At 35.0% G+C, this 12,779-nt stretch overlaps 1 protein-coding gene across 1 annotated transcript in view; it reads right to left on the reverse strand.

Moving 5' to 3' along the window:
• Positions 1-12,779, reverse strand: part of LOC145279985 (phenylalanine--tRNA ligase alpha subunit-like) — a 50,836-nt gene that overhangs the window by 16,734 nt on the left and 21,323 nt on the right. Inside the window, exons 8-11 of the mRNA XM_080131582.1 lie at positions 9,163-9,278; positions 5,274-5,358; positions 3,279-3,378; positions 1,496-1,664 (exon numbers count right to left, since the gene is read on the reverse strand). Of these exons, the coding sequence (XP_079987708.1) occupies positions 1,496-1,664; positions 3,279-3,378; positions 5,274-5,358; positions 9,163-9,278 (470 nt within the window). The remainder of the gene's footprint in view (positions 1-1,495; positions 1,665-3,278; positions 3,379-5,273; positions 5,359-9,162; positions 9,279-12,779) is intronic.

Consider the following 12,779-nt stretch of genomic DNA (forward strand, 5'->3'; position numbering starts at 1 on the left):
AAATTTGCAGCGTATATTTTGCTGTTAAGTGCGGCCGATGCACTTATACCGAAGAAGACCTTATGCTTTTCTTGTTGATGTTTATTTTTATTTTTTTTTTTTTTTTCTAAGTTAAACGGAAAAAAAAAAATACAGTAAAAGAGATGAAAAAAAATTGTGACATTAAAAAAAAAAAACATTATTGGAAATGTCGATGGACCGATAAGACGATTGAAAAAAAAAAAAAAAAAAAAAAAAAAAAAAAGAAAAAAAATGGTTAATGGAGGGGTGTTATGTAATGAATGGCTGGAACCATCATACATAACTGAAAAGAAAAAACTTTAATAAAAGATTTAAAAGAGTGGGCATCGAATAATCGATTGTCTACCTGTTGAAAAGAGGAAGGGCTTACGTCATAAACAGAGAAATCGGACGACGATTTTTTTGTTTACAAAACAAATAAACGTGACATTCCTCGTAAGCTCTGGAATTACAGATATTGGCATGAGTGGGTAATTCACGTGTCGCTCGTTGAAGACAAAATCGAATGTTCTTCTGAGGTCAAAACGTGACTTAAGAACACATGTATCAACCGATTGACAGGACGCGTGGATAGAGAAAACAAAGCGACAAAATGCCAATAAAAACGGTGAATCAGCAGAGGAGATAGATAGAGCAGAGAGAGAGAGAAACACGGCATGTGTTGCTGAAGACCGTATTGTCGAAGCGTCATTTTTCCCTCCTCAGAGCACTGTGAGAAAACTGCTAACTGGGAACTTCAGAACCACCAAAAGAAAAAAGACGATTTGTTTTAAATTGTAACTATATTGTAAAATATAATTTTATACAAAAACAAACACAATTGTGACTTACGTCTTTTAATGCATATTTTTAAGTTACAGCTGATCGTTCTAAGTCGTCAATCGCTTTGTTTTCAGGTTCAACGTTGTTATGACATTTTTGACAATTGACGAGAGGCACGATAAGGAAAAAGTGCCAGTCTAAGGTGAGATAACTCACTAGTCTTAACTCGTTGTCATCACAACCGCTTAGTAAACAAGTGAACCTGCGGACGATCGACGTAACTAAAACTGCTATGTACCGCAGCCAGGGAGTCCTACGCACTATTACGATTTCCCAACCTGGGAGCCACACAATAATACAACAGGTGGGGCTTGTCAACTTTGGGTGGTAGCTCATCTAGAAGGCAAATCCAATTCAAAACCTCTGCTGCTTTCAAGAGAAAGGCTAAGGGAGTAAACTCTGACAGAAAATCCAGAGACAGAGTCCCCAAAGCGGCCTGGCTTCATATTGCCATCACCAGCAACTCCTGCAGCACAATTAGAGCCAAGCTGTATCGATTCTGTTCTTCCTTTGGATCCTCTGGCTTTGCAGAGAGGAGGGGGGATTGCTGCATGAGCAACAGCTATCCTCTCATATTACGAAACGGACTGTTGCCAGCAAACAAGTATCTATTAAAAAAAAAAAAAAAAAAGGAAAAAAGAAATCTATTTACCAAGTTTTTTAAAGAATTCATGGATCACTCCCATGAGATCACCGAGAGTCAGGTCATAATCTGCGACGACACCTTCAATTTGATGAAATTCTGCCAGATGAGTGGCGTCTAGCGTTTCATTACGGAATACACGATCAATAGAAAAATATCGGACAGGTTTAAAAGGTTTCTGAAAAAGAAATAAAAAAAGACGGTATTAAACTTTACAAAAAAAAAAAAAAAAAATTAGAAGTTTTATTTTATAATCAAAGAAAAGTTTTCAAAACTTATAAAAAATTTTAAAAAATCATTGACAGGTTTAAGAAACAGTGAATTCTCTTTATGTGAACAAATTCTTGATAAGCTTTCCCCTTAAGTAATCCAATTTACCAAATTTCCATTACTAACAATTACTACAACATGTTCCCCTTGACCACCGTACACTCATTATCCCTTAGCCTCGAGTGGCCTCCAGGCCTTGATAAGTGGTGACTACTTTGGAGAAAAAAAAAATTACATCTGGAAGCATATTGAGAGAAAAACATTAATAAAGTTAAAAAATGATAATTAGCTGAATCAAGGCATGTTTGAAAAATAAACATACCGAGTATGCGGGCTTCCCCTCCCCGAGGGAAAAATTTACTTTCACTATGTTTGGGCAAAATTTTTTAAAAATTCCAAGGCATAGTAATTGAGAAAAGTGCAAACAAATAAACGAATGAACGATTTTGGAACAATTTTATACGTATAATGGCCCCTAGGAAGGCAACCAGAGTTATCCCGGAAAATCCATTCTGGCAAAAATTTACTTTCACCATGGCTAATGTCTATGCAAAATTTTTTTAAAATCCAAGGCGTGGTTATTGAGAAAAGTACGAACAGACGAACGAGCGTGAATTACTAGGTTCCATCTCTCATTTGTTGAGGAACCAATAAATAAATAATAAAAATGAATAAATAATCAAAAATATATAAATCATAAAAATAAATTAAAGAAAAATAAATAAAGAAAAATAAATTAAATAAAGAAAAATAAATTAAAGAAAGAAAAATAAATTAAATTTAAAAAAATAAAGAAAAATACATTAAATAAAGAAAAATAAACAAAAATACATAAACAAAAATAAATTAAAGAAAAATAAATAAAGAAAAATAAATAAAGAAAAATAAATTGAAGAAAAATAAATAAAGAAAATAAAGAAAAATAAAGAAAAATAAATTAAAGAAAAATAAAGAAAGAAAAATAAATTGAAGAAAAATAAAGAAACAAAAATAAATTAAAGAAAAATAAATAAAGAAAAATAAATAAAGAAAAATAAATTGAAGAAAAATAAATAAAGAAAATAAAGAAAAATAAAGAAAAATAAATTAAAGAAAAATAAAGAAAGAAAAATAAAGAAAATAAAGAAAAATAAATAAAGAAAAATAAAGAAAAATAAATTAAATAAAGAAAAATAAATTAAATAAAGAAAAATAAAGAAAGATAAATTAACGAAAAATAAAGAAAATAAAGAAAAATAAAATAAAGAAAAATAAAGAAAGAAAAATAAAGAAAATAAAGAAAAATAAATAAAGAAAAATACGTAAAGATAAATTAAATAAAGAAAAATAAAGAAAAATAAATTAAATAAAGAAAAATAAATTAAATAAAGAAAAATAAAGAAAGATAAATTAAATAAAGAAAAATAAAGAAAAATAAAAAAATTAACAACTAAAAAAAACAACACATATAGGCATAAGGCTTACCAAATCAAGTTATTAATACTGGTGCATCATGTAATTGCCACATTTTTGTTTTACTAACCTGTTGAGCCAATTTGTACAACATTCTTGCACTCACAGCTGTTGTATGCGTCCGCATTATATTCTTACTAGCCTCTTCTCTCTTCCAATCGTATTTATATCTAACAAGAAAGAAAATGTACAAATCAGTCCCCTGAGGATACAAGTATTTCTTTAAAAAATATCAATGTCTGATGATGGCGGCTAGAAAAATTATTCATACTGGTGCAGATTAAGAACTAGATTTTCGAAAATGTCAAACAGGATTAGACCGGAAACTTTTATAAATAGCCAGAATATGCTGAGCGCTGGTTAAGTTAATCAGCCAATTTTTTTTTTATTCAACTTTCACCCCAAACAAGGCACAGTGCCACTTTGAAGTAGAGGCCTATTATTGGGGACATAAGTTGCAGGGACATTATGAAGGGAGATGAGCAGCAAGATGTCTGTTCACATTGCACTTGAACTTCTGCATGTCAGTACAGTTGGGAAAGTAGAATCCTGGAAGAGATTTCTAAAGTCTAGCAGTTCTAGAGAAGAAACTATTAGAGTAGAAGGCTTTCTTACACCTAGGGATCTCTACTGTGAAGGGGTGGGATTTTGCTGATTGTCGGGTTTGTTGGAGGTATTTACGTTGAGGGGGTACAAGTGCTTGTAGTTCGTCAGAGCAATTCACCATTAAAATACTTGTAGAACAGGCAGAGGGATGCAACATTTTGTCGATGGGACAGAGGCTGAACCTGAGATGTCAGTTCAAGATCTATCAGGTTGGTGATTCTCTTTTGACGCCTAGAAAGCGACAACAAACGCGATTAGCCAACGAGAAGTCTCATAAGCAGACAACTTTTGATAAATTTAAAAAAACAATTTAGTTTTTAATTTTAATCATGGAGCGGCACACAGCAAGGAATCTAATTATGCTGGACAAGTCATACAATACTGTACACAGACCTAACAGCATTGGAAATGAGGTGCCGGACATGTGGTAGGATGTGCGTCCTAAGAAACCAAGCTTCTCTTAGCAATGGTTTTGGTTGGAGATGTGCATGTGCGCGCGCAATGCAGAAAATCGACCTCTTTTAGTAGTAAGACCATCTAAGAAAAAAAAAAAAATTAAAAAAGTAAACATTAAAACTTAAACTTACCCACAAAAAATAAACTTTTTTTTTTTTTTTTACATGGGGGTCACCACTTATCAAGGCCCGAAGGCCACTCAGGGATAAGGGTTATTGCATGTACAGTAATCAATGAGATAGTATTGTAGTAATCATTAGTATTGGGGGTTTTGATAGAGTGTCTTACTTAAGGAGGCGGTTTGTCAGGAGTTTGTTTATGTTGGACTTGAAGACGTCCAAGTTGTAGTCAGGTGGGAAACAGGCAAGCGGCAGAGAGTTCCATTGGCGTGCAGTTCTTAGAAAGAAACTTTGCTCATGGAATCTACGTTTGGATTTAGGCACAGATAAAGAGTGGAGAAAATTATTGACAGTAGTTTCAGCCAGACGGGTGTTTCTCGTGAAAGATTGGCGAGGGGGGGGGGCGAGGGATTGGAGCTCAGACGAGCACCTGCCATGGAAATAGCGATAAAACAAAGACAGGCTTGCAACGTCTCTTCTGTGGGAGAGAGGTTGCAGGAAAGAGAAAAGGGCATCCCCCACTAAACCCCGAAGTCTATTTTGTACTCTGTCAAGGCAGGATAGGCTGTTTTTAGCAGCTTCTGCCCAGATGTGGCAGCAGTACTCCATCTTTGGACGTACTTGGCTTTTATAAAGATAAAGAATTGCATCAGAAGTGAGATATCTTTTTCCAAAGTTATATCAATTATACAATTTGTAGGCATGCTGTGAAGTAATAAAAATAATATGGTACAGGACCAAAAGTTATTATAGAAATAATAAGCAAATTATAGGAAACAATTATAGGAAACAATTATAAGAAACAATTAGTATGCAAGATGATAGATAGGGCAATGGGGAGGGATTTTTTTTTTTTTTTTAATGGACAGAAGTAAATTACCCACCCCTGAGATCCATAACCACCTTCAGCATGAACTTTCTTCACACGTTCTAAATAATCCTCAGGAAATTTAGTAGCATTCATGGGTTCTGAAAATAAATAAATTAAAAATAAAACAAAATAAATTTAAAAACAAATTATTTTATCTTACGTAAATAAAGATTTTATCTGTCCGTCCGTCACAAATTTTTTTAAAAGTAATAAATACACTGTAGAATTTGTTCCATTTTGATATCAAAGATTTTAACTACTTTCAGAAATGGAGAATACTGCATTTATATTAAACTAGCAAGGAGATCTAACGTTGCCTGGATTTGAATCATGATCAATGAATGTTTCATCCTCCCATATTTTTACTGTCACCGAAATCGGTGAAATCTATTTTAAAGTCAAATCGATTAATTACCTGTTCTAGTTGAGGACCTAGTGCGGTTCACCAGAAGGAAGTTTCACATGCCTCCCCACACTGACTTAGTTCAAAATACATTATAGTCTACATTGTACTGTAGAGAACCTACTGTTGATTTTATCAAATTATTTTTATATATAAGCTCTTGATTGGTTGGTTGGTTGGTTTTGTTTTACGGCATATCAACCTTTTTCAGGTTATTTAATGCCGAATCTAGTGATTTTAAGGAACAATTTTTTAATGGAGTATATTTGTTTTTTAAGTCGGATTCTATTTAACCCATAGTTGGGACCCTAACAGGTACTACCACTTCGAGTCAGAGTGAACCTGGGAGCAATGGCAATTAATGGGTGGCTCCACACTCCCCAAGGCCCGCAAGCTGGGGCCTCACCATCGGATATAGTTTTAGGTCATATCCAGGACCTATAAGCTCTTGAATTAAAGTTTAAAATGCAAAAGTCAAAAATAAGGGTTTAATTGTGTTCTAAACAGATACATTCATTTCGAATGTGTGGTAATAAAACTTCTCAAATACACTTGTAGAAGGTGTTAACATTGGTCAAAATCGTCTGCTCCTTTTTTCATCAGATTATTTCAATATTTGACTTTTGCATTTTAAACTTCAAACTGGAACTTAATTCCAGCCGTTATATATAAAAATGATTTTATAAAGTTGTACAGTGCAATGTGGACTACAATATATTTTGGCTTACGTCACTGTGGGAAGACATGTGAACTTCCTCCCAGTGCATTGCGATTGGTCCCCAACTACAGCAGGCAATCAATCGATTTGATTTTACAATGGGCAATTTCACCAGCTTTGATGACAATAAAAATATAGGAGTGTGAAACATTCGTTAATCATCATCCTGGGCAACGTCTGGTCTTCCTGCTAGTTACAGATGTGGCCGAGCAGAGTCTTCAAATCAACATCCATATCATTTTGGTTTCTATAACAACGAATCTTCGTTTTATCTTCCTCATTATTAGTAAGCACTCCGAGTTATGAATCTTTGACTTTAGATGGTCACTAATCTTGCGGTCATAAATGATGCTGGTTCTGATGTGTCATTTGAGTCATTGATACACATGATATGTCGCCATCTTCGCCGAGTGTTAGATAGCTAGGGTCAGGCACACCCTTAACAATGAAAATAAATCATCCTGGTTATTGTACTCTGAAGCAATTGAATCAATTGTCAACATGGACTGAACAAGACAGATTGTTTTGGTGAGACAATACAATGATAATAAAAGCAAAAATTATATTAAAAAGTCACTGTAAACTAATGTGATACTATAAAGTGTAACTGAGTGACTAAATGCTGAATGGGGGGAAGGCACTAGACAATGAATAGGAAGCATCTTACAAAAAACAAAGAGATGGGAAGTAGCAAACAATGAATCTGTAGGCATTTTAGATTTGACAATGACAATAGAAACCTACAGAACAGATAACACAGGAAAGGGTAGCTTCCGGTAGCTGGGGTAGGGAGGGACTTCAGATACCGACACAGAGAAGACAGTTGACATCGAGCTGCCAGTTGCGATGGATGGGAGCTGGTAGCGACAACGGTTGGACAGTTTTTAGAGCTAACTGCGAAATAGAGAGAGAGAGAGAGAGAGACGGACGAACTGGGACTGACAGATGAACGTAACATCGATAGAACGGGAAGAAGACACACACTCACAAGTCCAACCATCAAATATATGTGAAACATTGGTGTCTGTGTTTTTCCTGTGTGTTGTACTTTATTCGTTTATTTTGCGGACCCACATGTGTTCCCACTGACAGTCGCCAGTGAGAAAATGACAATCCGGCCATAAGAATAGTTGAACAAAAAATCCACGACACACTACATTGGGGATCGGCGATCTGTCGAGGGCTACACATGCGGTGTCACACTAATAAAAACGAGGAAGGCTGGACGAAATGATCAGTTGTCATTTTGAACTTGAACGAGGGTGATCGCATTCCAACTGATGACAACCCCACCTCCTCCCCAGATGACTGTCACAATAAAGCCGGCTGATTTTATAAACCAGAGTTTTGTTATTTTTTATTCACTACAACATAACATGAGTATGAAGCAGGGATAGTTGACGCTGTACTGGACTTGTTGCAAGTTGGATTCACTCTTTGTGGCAAGCAGAACATTGTCCACATGCATGAGTGTCAAGCGAAAGAGCCGATGTAATTCTTTGGTGATGGCATCCATAATAAACATGAATAGCAACAAAGAGAAGGCTAACTGTGATGGGATTTTCCTAAGACACAACAGCATTCGTTCACACCAGACTCTTCGAAAAGTCATAAAGTAGTCTGATCCAGCAATCAGCTCCATGAGGGGCATTATGGTGTCGCATGTGCACCAGATTACCTTGTGTCGCACACAGCAGAAAGTCGTTTCCAGATCCAGGAAGGCAAAATGCAGCAGTTTTGACCCATTGCCATGCTTTTTCATCAATAGCTGCGCTGCATGGATGGAGTCGGTTGTCACACACTTATTTCGCGTTATCGTGACCATCTCTCATATTCTGACAATAAAGTTTGGTTTATCTGTTTAATGACAGGTCAACTCTTTTTCAGTTATTTAATAGCAAAACAGTACTTCGGTATCCTCATTAAATTCAGTTTAACGTTCATTTTACGTACTGGCATGTGTTGGACAGCTTTTAGAAATTGACTTCCAAACTAACCTATCTTTATCCACATTGTTATTTATCTCTCCTTATCACCTCCCCCCATGTTTTCCTTGGTTTTCTCCTATGGGCCGATACTGCTACCTAAATTATTCTACATCTACTAACCAAGAAACTCTTATCCATTCTTTCAATATGACCATACCATCAGAGTCTCCTGTTCTGCTCATATCTCCCTATATTGTCCAGATTTAGTCTTCCTCTGAGCTCATAAGATCCGAGTTTGTCTTTAAGGCATTATACATTTATATCATTCTTATATCATTTCTTTCCATGCAACACATGTCCTCAACTCTTACTGGTGATCACACTGTCTAACACATGCTTGATAGATTCTTCTCTCAGTCATGTGGTAACACTCTGCTGGTTAGTAATGGCAAACGTTCACTGAACATTCTTCATCCACTCCTAATTCACACCTATTTTACTGTGCAACGCAATAATATCACCAAGGTAACGAAATACTTATTGCAAACAATTCATTAAGTAGCAAATTATGGTGGACAAATACTTTGATATGAGGTCATAATAAAATATCTCTGACTTGCGTCTTGTAATATACGCAGAAGTTTTGTTGACCCATCGCTTTTTCTGGTTTCTTCTTAATAACAGTGGTTAGGTTTATTTTTTTTAAATTGAAATCACTCCATAGCCGAGGGTAAATTACATTACATAGTGCATAAATGATTACAGGCCCGAAATGAGTTGAACGTTGCATAAACATGTCAACATCCATTATGTCAAGCATCCTCTTCCCCGCCTCAAATAAAAAAAAGCTTACTAGAAATGAAGAAGGTGTCATGAGCGTCTCGTGCGGGATGTTGCTGAGGTTGGAACAAAGCATCAAAATTCCAAAAGCTGCTTTCTACAAAATTATTGGTTGGCATTTCAGAAAATCTGAAGAAAAGAGAAAAAAGAAAACAATAAAAATTTATAACATTCTGAATTACCTCCTCTTAGCATAATTTTTTCAGTAACATTCGCAACAGCATTTCAAAAACACACACACACACATATATATATATATATAAATGTTTAGAGGTACAGAATTTAAATACATTTTTTAAATATAATTGGCGGAAGTCTCTCGAGAGCTCTTTCAGCTATCATCTTATCAGGAGAAAATCGATAGCGTAAAAATAATAATACTATGTCGAAAGTAAAGAGTTCTGATGGGGAACTATTGAATGTGCCAAAAATTACGGGGACCCTAAAATAAAGTTTATTAACGTTTAAAAAACGATTAAAATATTGGCACAACAAGGAAAAAATGGGATAAAAGATTCAAAGTTCCCCAAAGAGACACAACGCGTTAGATGTTTCTTTCTGCCGGCAAAAAGAAGGTTTCCGCACCGCAATAGAGACAGACTCCAAAATCTTTAAATGGTTTCTGGAGTCCGCTCTATGTAGCACCTCAAACCATTCAATTTTATATCTATTGGCACAGCACGGGTTGTCAACCAAATGCTGACCAATAGTAGAGTCCAAGGCTGCAGATGTTGTCAATCTCCTGGTAGTCTCCCTCCTTCTGCAGCCTTGGACTCTGCTATTGGCCAGCATTTGGTTGACAACCCGTGCTGTGCCAATAGATATAAAATTGAATGGTTCAAGGTGCTACATAGAGCGGACTTCAGAAACCATTTAAAGATTTTGGAGTCTGTCTCTATTCAAATGGACTCTATCAGAGTCCATTTTTTGTAGGCTGTTTTTGAACCCAGTCAATGACGGGTACTTTTGCTAGCATATATATATATATATATATATACATATATATATATATAAACGGCCAATTTAAATCAAAATTGAAACAACAGCATAGAGAGTTGATCTACATTTCTTATCGCTTGAAAATAAAAGATGCCCATGAAAATATTTGAGGAATATACCATTTACAGTCAAGTTAAATAAATACTTATTGAAGATTATTGAACTCTTTGAATTCTTTATCATTATCTATTTATTCATTTGTTTACAACGACTGAATAATTCCTGCATTGATAAGCCTTCAAACACACAATTTTTTATCCGATAAACAATGCTTCAAGCAAACTACGACATTCTTCTTACTAAAAATATATAACACTAGCACTACATGCTTGAATATATTTTAATTCATACAGATTTTATATTTATTATTACAGATTGACTATTATTATTACTATTGAATATTATATTGTACCTAATATATAGTAATGATTTCAAAAGTTAAAAAGAGAAATGACTTGGATGTCATCAGCTGGAATCGAAATAAAAACATTTAGCATTCCAGCTGCGTTACCTACCGTTTCAGCTAACCCGACAAATAACTAAAGATTTAAAATTAAAATAATTCTAGCCATGATTGAATTTGCGCATATGTAAAATTAATAAAAACATGTCGCAAGTTGAAATTAACATTTTGCATTTCAACTTGCCGACATATTTCTGTACGCGTTATTCATCCATCCAAACAAAGATTTTACTTGTTATAAACCATCCTTGGTGAATGATTACTATTTTCTATTAATTTCAGTGTTATGTGACCAGTAGTTTAAGAGTTTATCGGTTAAACACACACGCATACATGCATACATACATACATCTACTGTTTTATTTACATAAATTATTATTTCTACAAGAAACAAAAATATATGTGCCCTCCAGATGCCAATATCTAATCGTTTTTTATGGCTTTCTCATAAATTATAAAAGAAGTTGGTAGTTTGTTTAAAAATAGAAATCAACAGATATGTCTGTCGTGAGCCTACATGCGTTCACATAAGTTGAAATTTCACCTTGAGAGAACTTGTCATGTTCAAAGATCATGTAAGATATGGGGCTTCATTGGCTACAATATGGGCCACATAGCAAGTCTCCATGATGAATAGAACTGAAGTTATCACCAAAAGTGTGATATTTCCTCTTACTTTGATCTATATAAACTTAAATCAGTTCTAAATTATACGATGAACAATATTTTGAGTTGGTTTAGTGATCTGGATGCAAACAAAAATAGTTACAAATTCGACCAAATACAGTTCACTTAGTACTTCCTACAATGTAGGAGAAACATGTTTTACTGTTGACTGGACGCAATATTGAATATTCACTCAAGACAAAGAACATAAGTAAATATATAGAAAAAAAGCTACCAAGTTCAGTAACTCCAACTTTAACAATAACCTCCTTGGCAAAGGTATTAATAATAGACTATATAATACTACTAAAACTGTGAATATTGTTTGTTTGTCTCCATGCACACTGGATGACATCACAAAATGACATCAAACATGCATAAAAAATAATATAATCCATCAAACCAGAGCGAGAGAGAGAGAGAGAGAGAGAGAGAGAGCGGTAAACAATCCTTTATGATGTTTTATCGAGAGCCTTTAGGTCATGGGTCATCCACTTGATTGTTAGTTGTGTTTGTTTATTCACGTGTACATTTGATGATGTCACAAAGAGAAGATTCTATTGCTTCAAAGAGAGAGAGGAGATAACCGTGCACAGTGGATTACATACTCCATCAAACCAGAAAACAAGTGATGGAAGTTTATTTAATAGCATGTCATCTAGATAAACCATCTACAACTCCAGGTGAGGAGGGCGGAGGGGTCTAGTATACTACTAAAAGCTTGTGAATCTTGTTTATATGCAGTAGCCAAGCACACTGGATGATGATCACAAAAGATGCAAAATATAAATCAAGGGCAAATGATAACAGTAGAGGAAGTGAAAGATCAATAATTAAAGGAAAGATGGAGGACGTTATAAAACAACCATGCTTCATCTTCTCTGGCATCATTTATTTTCATGTAAATATATTTACTTACCTTCTCTTCAGGAAGTTAGCTATGGTCAGGCACCATTTCAAAAAGCTAGCAGACTAGGAATAGTGCACTCTGACCTACAAAACATGCCTGAACAGCCCTGTCAGCATTCTCTAGTAGGGGCACCTCTGGCAATTAGCAATGAACTAACCTCTTCTCAAAGAGGGTGAAACTCCTTAGACTTACCAGAACCATAATTCAATCGAATAAAACAAATGATTCTTTTATATATATGTAGAGATACTGACCTAATACACCTGTGATACGATGGTCAACCTGCAGCTGTTAAAAAAGTAGGAAAACAAATAATGGACAGAAATTTGTTCTTAACATAGACAAGCAGAGGTAGGGGTGTGACGAGTGACCAGGTGACCAATTGTAGAGAACAATGGACTGGGAATCAAACAGTGCACCTGTGGGTATTTTGGAGGAAGGGCTACCGCAAGTCATGGTGATGACAAAGCTGGACATAATGGCAGTCAGTGAGTTTTACAACAGTCAGGAGTTGGGACTTTATGGAATTCAGAGTTGAGAGTTCAGTTAAACTTTGACTACAGTTGGAGACGGATCGTGACTTCGGCCAGGT

The sequence above is a fragment of the Euprymna scolopes genome, chromosome 7, assembly GCF_053919585.1.
Source record: "Euprymna scolopes isolate OS-2025 chromosome 7, ASM5391958v1, whole genome shotgun sequence".
NCBI classification, from domain to species: domain Eukaryota; kingdom Metazoa; phylum Mollusca; class Cephalopoda; order Sepiida; family Sepiolidae; genus Euprymna; species Euprymna scolopes.